The sequence below is a fragment of the Schistocerca nitens genome, chromosome 9, assembly GCF_023898315.1.
Source record: "Schistocerca nitens isolate TAMUIC-IGC-003100 chromosome 9, iqSchNite1.1, whole genome shotgun sequence".
Lineage (NCBI taxonomy): Eukaryota > Metazoa > Arthropoda > Insecta > Orthoptera > Acrididae > Schistocerca > Schistocerca nitens.
The window spans coordinates 133,700,675-133,711,443 of record NC_064622.1 but is presented as its reverse complement, the minus strand read 5'-3'; the positions used below and the strand labels follow the sequence as shown (position 1 = coordinate 133,711,443).

At 36.5% G+C, this 10,769-nt stretch overlaps 1 protein-coding gene across 1 annotated transcript in view; it reads right to left on the bottom strand.

The window, feature by feature from the left end:
* Nucleotides 1-3,568: 3,568 nt before the first annotated feature.
* LOC126203912 (N-acetylglucosaminyl-phosphatidylinositol de-N-acetylase) overlaps nt 3,569-10,769 on the bottom strand; it is a 114,612-nt gene continuing 107,411 nt past the window's right edge. The window contains exons 5-6 of the mRNA XM_049938300.1: nt 7,351-7,481; nt 3,569-4,419 (exon numbers count right to left, since the gene is read on the bottom strand). Of these exons, the coding sequence (XP_049794257.1) occupies nt 4,282-4,419; nt 7,351-7,481 (269 nt within the window). The 3' untranslated portion in view covers nt 3,569-4,281. The remainder of the gene's footprint in view (nt 4,420-7,350; nt 7,482-10,769) is intronic.

Below are 10,769 nucleotides of genomic sequence, written 5' to 3'. Positions count from 1 at the left end.
TGTGTTGGTCAGATGCTCAGTGGCTATAAGTAATGAGCAGTAAGCTGCAGTCAGTGAAATCTACAGTGCGACTGTGGTTAACCTCCTTGAGACCATAATGAACTGAAGAAGTAGCCCTTAGAAGGCTAAGAATGGGGCATTGTCCCTTGACACATCGCTTTCTCTGATCATGGGAGGATCTGCCAGTGCACCAAAGATGCATTACACAGATGCCAATACAGCATATTTTAATTTAGTGAATTTTATTTGATGTTCTATTGGCAGATCTTTGTCTCCACAGGACCTGACCTCTATTTTAAATGCCGAGCGTGGTACATGTTTTAAGTTTGTATGTGTCATCAGGGGCTCCTTCCAAAGATATTAGGGGTGACATTTTACTGTGCTGCAGACTGGTTGGGTCACCTTGCCACAGTAAACTATCCCCTTTTAAATGTATCTGTCATGGTATTTTATACCTGATTTTATTTAGTTATTTTCCTGTGCATATCATTGACTGTCATTTACGACTCTGCATATATAAAACTTCTACTTTACATTTTTGTTTATTATGCTATGTTAGTTGGAAATTTATTATTGATTTAATAGATTTTAACCAAACTGTCTATTTCATGGAAAGGCACTGGTGACTTCACAGATTAGTGTTTTTTTCTTTTCTTTCTTCCTTTTTTTAAAATAATATCTAATGCACAAGGCTTCATTTGGGATTAACATGCTTTCTGTTCTGGTTGAGAAAACATCACAAAGCTAGAACATTCACTGACAGCTTACCATTTCATTACCTACAAATAATCACCATATTTGTTAACTTTGAAGAAATTGCTTACCAGTCCTAATCTATGCAAGACTGCAGTTCAGCATAATTGTGAAAACTAACACACTGTTGCAAATGTAATTTGTTATAAGTGCCTATTCTGCAAACAATTCAGCAACTCTGTTTTCATGTTTTAAAACAGATTGCTTTGATTGTGGTTGTCACATGCAAATGGTATAGAATAAAGCCTTTCAGGAATAAAATAGATTATAGCACATGAACATGATATTACACTGACTAAATGAACATGCAAGTACAAACTTTGATGTATGTGATTAGCTGGAGTAGATTTAGTGGGACAAAGTGATAAAAAAGCTGCCCACTTTAATTTTTTATGTTGGTGCCTTACATCTGGCTACTGTCATAAGCATCTACCCGAATCAGCAATGGTTACATCGCCATGTCAAAATACTTTGTGCATATGCCATTTTTGAGTTTGTTCACGACTCAAATTCCTCCAAACAATTTTTTTCAGAGCGCAGTGTCACTGCTGTAGATTTTTTATTAGGCCTATCAAGTCCTCATCTCCTTTTCCCACATAACTACCATCACATTGAATTTGCAGACAACCACAAAAATTTAATTTATCTGTGCAATGAATGCAATCTGCTCTCGTAACGGAATTCTTGCTGCTTGAATTGGTCTAAGAATGTTCCAGTAAAAGTGATGACATAAATTTGTTGCTAGACATGGCATTATATAAAAACACTTTGTTACCGTTTCAGAACCATTCAGTGTAGTTTTTCATCCATTTCAAGATGATTTTTTCAGTACTGGATGTATCATTCAGCAATAAATGACTTGACTACTACAGACATAGATCTACTGGATAGCTTTTCAAGTATTTCCCTGAACCACTCTTACAGTGTCTTGCTTTCCTATTCAAATGATCTGCAACACCTTTGAACTCTGCAAAGCACAAGTCAGTATTTTGCACTAACCCCATCTTCATTCCTAATATGACATACCACTGCCCTCTTTCCACTTCCACATGGTGTTTGGATTCCTCTTTCGTACACTATACATGTGGTAATCGTACCCATTTCTTGGTGATGAACGGATTTTGTTAAATTATCAAAAAAATCTCACCTATACTAAAATTTTCCATCTGAACCTTCACCTTTTCTCTAGTCCTTCTGCTGTTTTTACACGGAGAATTCATTGAATACAAATTTCTGTCTCCTAGTGAGACCGTTTTGAAGGTAAATGGCATGGGTGGGCAACCAGCAAGCCGGATGTTTGTAAGACAGCACTTGCAAAATAACAATGTTCTCAATGCACAAATAACTGTAAACACTTGAAGACAGGGCAGGCATAAAATGAACATACTCTCAAAAATGCATGTTTTGAGGCATAATTTGTTGGCAAGGAACGTCAAGAATGCGCTACTTCATGTTCGTGCATTATCCTATAAACAGTACCATCATGGGTGTCACAGTTCTGACTTTATGCACTACGAGTGCTGATGTGTCACGTGATGAGGCAGCCCACGAGCTTAAGTAATTACTCGAATCAGGCCCATGGGTGACCAATGGTTGTCCATGGCTGGTACACAGTAACTGAAGTTTTACAACATTCTCTTCAGATTAATTTCACTATATTCATACATTAAATAGTTATATTTATTAGTTGCGATACACAGCTGCTCTTACTCTGTTCGCCTTTGTCCTCAAAATACATGTGGGAATTGCGCACCATGGACATCTTACAACTTTGGCAATTATACAGACTCTTGATAAAGAACAAAGCAAAATAATAATATCAAAATCACTATGTGATCCACATGCTGAGCTGTGAATGACAGCTGTTTCTGACGAGAAACAATGATGGCAACAATTCAAATTAACATATGTTGAAGATATTCGGAAACATGGCACTTGATCAGAGGAAAGTTGACAACACAAAAACAAATTCATTAAACAGAAAGCAGGAGATATAAACTCTTGATGGTGCACTTGCTATGCTAATTCACTACGAATAATCTTAGCATTTCACAATAATCATGAGATCTTCACCAGGAAAGAACTTGACATCCAAGGAGTAACATATGCATTAGAGCCCACTGAGACCAGAAATTATGTTGGCACCAATGATGGAATGTCTCTCACAGTGCTTTGTTTCAGTTATTACTCATAATAATGTATAGCACATACTCTTATGAAGTCTCTCTCAGCCATGTAACCTCTTCCAGGTATTGTTTAGTGCAAATCCAGTACGTTCACTAAATTTCCACAGCCTCCTCGATGATTGAGTGCCGGCAGCTTGAAGTGTGGGCTTGAATATGTTTTTATTCCTAAGGCTGTGTTGGATAACAGCAGATTTTTCTAGATTTCTGTATATGGAGTACAGCTGACATTCATTACAAGTTACTGAGAAAGGGTTGGAATAGACTGTCCCATGTAACTGGAATATTATAAATACCACAGCTCTTTAAAGCCTTGACTACCTTTTACAGGGAGCAACACCTCATTGACTTCCTTAGGCGACCAAAAGATGGTTTTAATCCTATGTTTGTTTAACATTCACTTGATGGGCTCCACAGAATTGGTTATCATATGCCGATTTTTTTGTGTTGCTTGCTGCACTTTGGTGTTTTCCAGGGAGAGATGGCTTTATTTCATATGCGCAATAGCCATATTGTGTGATGACTGAGGCTGGGTGGTTAGAAAATCATCTTAGAGGTTACATAAACCATATAACCTCTGTCTATATAGAAAACTGTGTAATCATTCAGGGAATGTGCCGAATAGAACCTGATTGTGAGAAATTCTTTATTGCACTTCTACATCAATAAAAGGTAACAGTTCAACGTGAGCATTACAAAAAAACAGTTCTTACACATTTGTACTGTGATAATCCTGTAGGAGGCTCTCATCAAAATTACATTAACTTATGTCATTTTATAAGATAAAAACATAAGGGGACAACAAATTTTAGTGGCATTATAGGAGACAGTGGTTTACTATTAAATTTCTCAATTACTTATTCTACTGGTTTTAATTTGTCTTCCATAATACAAGTGTGGAGGGTATTATTAAATTTCAGTAGTTTAAAATTAACCAAAATAAATCAACGTAATACATAACAAACTCACTCTTAAGCACACTATAAAAAGGATGTCTATATCACTTACAGTCCTGCAAATCTGCTTTACAATCCTAGCCTCCTCAAGACAATGGTAATGTATTTTCACATTAACCAGTTAGCTACACTGCTCAACTTTAAAATACAAAAGTTTATAAATATATCAACATGGGAAGTAGAATAAGAGCGTGACTTCATTCTTTCATTGGACCTCTCCAATTCATAATGGCAGTGAATGGTCCAGTATAAACAGAAAAATAAATGTTACATTACTTGTCTTCACATCCACAGCTACATAACAGTGTTATACAATGTTGACAATTATCAAACTGTAGTCTTTTGTGGTAGCTGCCAAATTCCATGTGGGACAAGGGGATTGTTGTATTTCAATCATCCAATTCGAGATCTAATTCAAGATCAATTATTTCAATTTCTTTCAATGTGTTCATAACAGTGTACCTTGAGAAAGCCATGTACAGTTTACGGAACCATACGTACTGGGACTTGTGTGCTGCCATTGCTGCCTGAAACAAAAAGAAACACTTTTAGAAAGTCCTCTCTGTCTGTGTGTGTGTGTGTGTGTGTGTGTGTGTGTTTTAATAACAAAGTTAAGTTGACAGCAAATGATTTCAGCAACTTACTAATGGAAACTCCTTTAAGAGCCTGCAAGCATAGAGAATGAAAGGACACTCCAGAACACATGTAACAGCACTACTGACACATCTGTGTGGGGGGTGGGGGGGGGGTGGGGGTGGGGGAGCACGCAGGCACACACGCAAGCCTCAGAAATAAAAAAAAATGGACCCAAAGATACATGTCTTATACCTTGCACGCACAAAGATTTGGAAGTTGTGAAAACCTGCTTCCAGAGTAATGTACTTTAATTCATTGTCTCCCATTCAATTTATGATTATACAATCTCTTTTTAGTGTGGCACACACACACTGTTTCTGTAACAAAGAAAGAGTTACAATACATAGAGATAATGAGACACATTACTTACAAGGGAATGGTCAGACGTGACATGCCAAAATTTGCCTGATTGCTTTGCCACTTTTAGTTAATGTCAGTTAAATTTCACAAGAGAGATTTCAACTGCCAGTTGCTGAAAAACAATTATGGAATGTGAGTTTCCAAGCTTGAAACTCCCTATGGTACAGATTTGAATTCTTGTGCTGTACAATGCAGCTTTCTCTCATTACTGCTTCTATTGGCTTGTGATGCAAGTGTTGAACCAGCAACTGAAAGCATTGTAATATAATTAAATATCCGTGGAGAAATAAAGAGTCATATTTAATTCATAAAGTTCCTTCTAAATTGGTGTGGAGTATACATACAGAAAGACAATGTTTGTAGCATGTCAACATTAATTTTATTTCTTGTAATCAACACAGAAATGTGAAATATTGGTGCAGTGTTACAAATTTATATCTTTTGTCCAGCATGAAAATACAATTATGTATGAAATTTTCCTGTGGGGAATGACATGCAACTTATCATCTGGTATTACAGTCTTATTATAGGGATGTCTGAATTTGCAGACATTTGATTTTTCCACTATAATTTGGAATCATTTTGCTGCAAGTGCTAAACCTTAACAGTCGGATTTTATTTAATGATAATTTTACATATTATCTATGACAATCCCAGTTAATGTCACTTTGTTTTCACTCAATACACTTTTGTGGAGTACTGTTCAACTTGTTTCACTATTGTGGTGTTGCCTTTCTATTGTATCCACTCTAATTGGTGCCAATGCACAATAATTTCTGCTGAATAGCTATTCCAGCACAAATGCAAATACAGAAGTCTAAGTATATAACGTCTCATACACATTTATCTCCTTTCTGAACTTTGCCCAAATCTTATACATCCTGTGGACAACCAACAGCCAGATTTCTGTTTCAGAATTTTGTCATTTACTATAGTTGCTTTCTAAATTAGTCCCCACTCTCTCCCTATTCAGCCATTTTATTCCATTTTATTTTGCCACAGACTATATCATAATAAAATCTTTGTGTTGCAGTTTGGGAATGTGTGTCTGTAGGGGTAGAGACAAATTGACTTTTGGTTGTTACTGTAATATTTATTACTGCTGACTGCAGCAGGCAAATTTAAATTCAGATATTGACAAAGTGATAAAAAATTTTCTTTACTGAATGTTCTCACTAACAGCACACAGATAACATCAATGATTATAATGCATTTAAGTACATACAGCCAAAATTTGTAATTATTTTGATGAGGCCAGATACACGACATGTTTATATTGATAGCTGGAAAGGCATTAAACTCATATAGCACCCATCTTTAGATGTACCAAGGTAGCAGATGTTTTTTTAGTGTTTCAATGGTTTTTACATTGTATTCACTCTTTCAACTAGTGAAATTTCAAACTTGTTTTATTAGGTTACCCAATGCAATCAAGATGTTATATTTTTTACCTGTATTGTGACTGGGAGTCATCAAAAAGAAGTCTATCATAGCCCTGGCACATGACCGTCCTTTCTTTCCAAAAGGTTTGCATAGAATCAGAGCTGCTGGGCTATGTTCCTGGCTCTGGCAGATGCACCACAGTTACAAATTATGCCTGTACAGTTCTTAATTGTTAAAGTCCTAAGGAACTAGTTGGGAAATTTCATGTTTATAAACTTTTTCACATTATCTAAGCTGTGGTGCTGAAACAGAAGATACCTACAAACTACTGCTTCTGTCACAACAGCAAACATTATGCCAGAATATCTCTGTGTCCCTCAGTGTATGTAGTTGTTTATAACTAAAGAACTTGCAGTCTATACAAACTTTCTCCACATAAGATGGAAATGCATGGTTTTATGAAGTTTTCTTCAGGTATTTGCCTCCCACTAATCTTCCATTAGCAAACCACAATTCCTTCATTTATCATCACACTTTTGTAGCAGCCCACCACACTGATAAAGAGAAGAGCTAGTTGGCTAAAGATCTGAATTGGTCCGAAATACGTGAGTATTAGATAGCGAAAAAGTAAGTTTGACTTATGGTGCGGCAAGCAGTTATTAATGTATCTGTTACAGAGTGGAAATTTGATTCTGGGGAAAGTAGAAGAGACTTATAGTAAGACTAAACTTTCAACCATCCTCCAATAAAACAAATTGGGAGGAGGTGTTGGTTCTACAAGATAGAGATCCAGGTTTTACCCATGATTCAGAACATGCTCTTGCATGGAAGGTTGATTTTAATGCAAATACTGCTGTAGCCCAAGTTTCATCTGGTTTGAGGCCTCTAAGAATGCACAGTTACATGTTGTGCTGTATATTCTTAAAGGTAAAAAAGCTGACAGCGCCCTTTATACCTTTATAGGAGATGATGAAGATGTCTGGGCATAAAAAAATCAGACTGATCCATGCAGTACTTTTGTTACAGCTTTATACAAAGAAATAGCAGACAACAATATTAAAATGTATATACTTTTTTACCTTCAGAATTCTGCGTTCATTTGAAGGCAAAATATACCAATAGGTGGACAGAAAGAAGCTCAAAGGAACATCTAAGATCCAAGAATATTTCCGCACTACATTAATAGATTCCAAGGCGTACGCTCTGCAATCTGCAAAATTTATAAAATACATACATTAGAAAAAAAGAATAATAAAAATAAGTAAATACTCTATATGGCACACCTTTTAATTTATTCTGTTACACGAAAACACACTCATTTACTCCTTTTCCACATGTGTCATAACTACTCCACCCCCCCCCCCCCCTTTCCACACATTTTTATTTTATGGTTCACTCAGTTCAAACTTCATAAAAGAAATGGAAATTTTTCATTGTTTAGCCCTATTCTCATTTATCATCATGTTTTGTTAAAGTTACACTTACACTAAAAAACTTATGAGATATATTTAAAAAAATATATTTACTGTATTGATATTAAAGCACTTGGACAGAATACACATATTACCAAATATGTGTGCAGGTCAAGCAAGGGAACAAATACTTACGGGACGGCCATGGACTATGTGGAAAGATTTACATCATTAAACAGCAACAAAATTATTAACACACAACATAACACATGATCAAAGAAGGTACAGTAGAAGAAATGCATGAAAATATGCATCCATTCTTCAAGCATTCACATGGCACAATAGATATGCAAAATACAAATGAGAAAGCACTGCTTGCTATAATGCAGTTTGAATAGTTTGAACTACACATGGTAGCCTTTCAATTTCAGTTCTCTATGAAGACCGTTTCACTGTTAGCTATTTGTTATTGTATTGTGCTTTGACTACCATGCTATATCATTGAGGAATTTTGTTTTATGGACGTTAGGCCACGTTACAAGGCATATTTCTTTCAACCACAGTTCTTGCTGAAACAGTCTGATCATTTAAGAACTATCTTCAGGAGAAAAGGCTACACTGACAAAGAGTAGGCCTAGATCTGGAGCTTCAAGTGAAAACAAACTAATTAAGGGAAAAGTTTTTCTCCCATTCAATTCCCACAGATTGAATCAGGAAAGTACTAACAAGACACAGTGTTTAAAACAAAAAGGCAGGTGTGGGAACATTTGAACACTGCAAATGATCTAATTGCCACATGAGCACACAGAGCCCCTTGGCATGTGGTCAAATGCACAGAGGAACCACAAAATGAAGCCTTCAGACCTGGCTTAATGAACAATACAGTGAGGTTGTCATCTGGGTAACAAAGATAAAGTAGCAGCAGCAAATTATTTGTTTACCGATACTAGGGTTTTATCTATATCTGTATTTTTAAATGGTCAACCCGGCTAAGGTGCACAGTCCCAGTTGCAGATTGCATAGCTAAGGGGTTCCAGGGCCAACAAAAACCTGATTTTCAATCTTTTCTAGTTATTGACCAATTTTACAAGTTTAAAATGGTGTCATAATCTACTCATTAAGAGGTATAATCTTATGTTAAAAATGTAACACGTACAACATATGTTACAGTCAAAAACTACATACATGTCTTGGACAATTATCTCACTGCAAGCAAATATTCAGATTATATACACTCAGCATTTCAGAATGAGAGCATTTAGTGATTTGCAACAAACTTTTCACATAATTTCAAACCTTTACAAAACTTTTTCTCATCAACCACCCTTCCCTCCCGCAAAATGATGAAAGGAAAAATGTTTATCACTTACTACATTTTTGCTGTTCATGCAGTAAAACTGCCACATTAGGCATCCTGTTTTAATTTATTACTTCGCTACTACTAACTCTATTTGCAACACAGATTACAAGCAGTATCCACATATACCACTAACGTACCTGCAAAATTATGTAATTGTACAGCACATAATTCGGGAGATATGGCAAACACTGAAATGCGTGAAAAACTAGCATTAACTTAAAACAGAGTGTAATTTACCCCATACTGTACTTATGCAGTGTTGATACTGAGAACACTTAGCAAGTTCCAACCATCTTTAAAAATAATTTCAAACCCATTTTAAACAATTTCTCACTTACATGCTTGACGTCAAACTGGTTTGCTGTGACTCACCATGAATTCCTCTCCTGTACCAACCTCTTCATCTCAGAGTAGCACTTGCAACCTACGTCCTGAATTATTCGCTGGATGTACTCCAATCTGTCTTCCTCTACAGTTTCTGCCCTCTACAGCTCCCTCTATTACCATGGAAGTCCTTCCCCAATGTCTTAATAGATGTCCTATCATCCTGCCCTCCTCCTTGTCAGTGTTTTCCACATATTCCTTTCGTCTCCAATTCTGTGCAGAACTTCCTTCATTTCTTACCTTATCAATCCACGTAATTTTCAACATTTGTCTGTAGCACTACAGCTCATATGCTTCAGCTCTCTTCTGTTCTTGTTTTCCCACTGTCCATGTTTCACTACCATACAATGCTGTTTTCTAAACATATATTCTTAGAAATTTCTTCCTCAAGTTACGGCCTATGTTAGATACTAGTATACTTCTCTTTCCCTAGAACACACTTTTTGCCAGTGTTAGTCTGCTTTTGATGTCCTCCTTGCTCCATCTGTCATTAGTTATTTTGTTGCCTAGGTAGCAGAATTCCTTAACTTCATCACCACCAATTCTGATGTTAAGTTTCTTTCTGCTACTTCTCATTACTTTTGTCTTTCTTCGATTTACTCTCAATCCATATTCTGAACTCATTACACTCTTCATTCTATTCAGCATATCACGTAATTATTCTTCACTTTCACTCAGGATAGCAATGTCATCAGCATAGTGTATGATTGATATCCCTTCACCTTGAATTATAATTCTATTTATGAACTTTTCTTTTATTTCCATCATTGATTGTTCAATGTACAGATTGAACAGTAATGAGCGAAAGACTGTCTTACACCCTTTTTAATCCAAGCACTTTGTTCTTGGTTATCCACTCTTATTATTCCCTCTTGGCTCTTGTACATATTATACACTACTGGCCATTAAAATTGCTACACCAAGAAGAAATGCAGATAATAAACAGGTATTCATTGGACAAATATATTATACTAGAAATGACATGTGATTACATTTTCACGCAATTTGGGCGCATAGATCCTGAGAAATAAGTACCCAGAACAACCACCTCTGGCCATAATAATGGCCTTGATACGCCTAGGCGTTGAGTCAAACAGAGCTTGGATGGCTTGTACAGGTACAGCTGCCCATGCAGCTTCAACACAATGCCACAGTTCATCAAGAATAGTGACTGGCGTTTTGTGACGAGCCAGTTGCTCGGCCACCATTGACCAGACGTTTTCAATTGGTCAGAGATCTGGAGAATGTGCTGGCCAGGGCAGCAGTCGAACATTTTCTGTATCCAGAAAGGCCCGTACAGGACCTGCAACATGCGTTCATGCATTATCCTGCTGAAATGTAG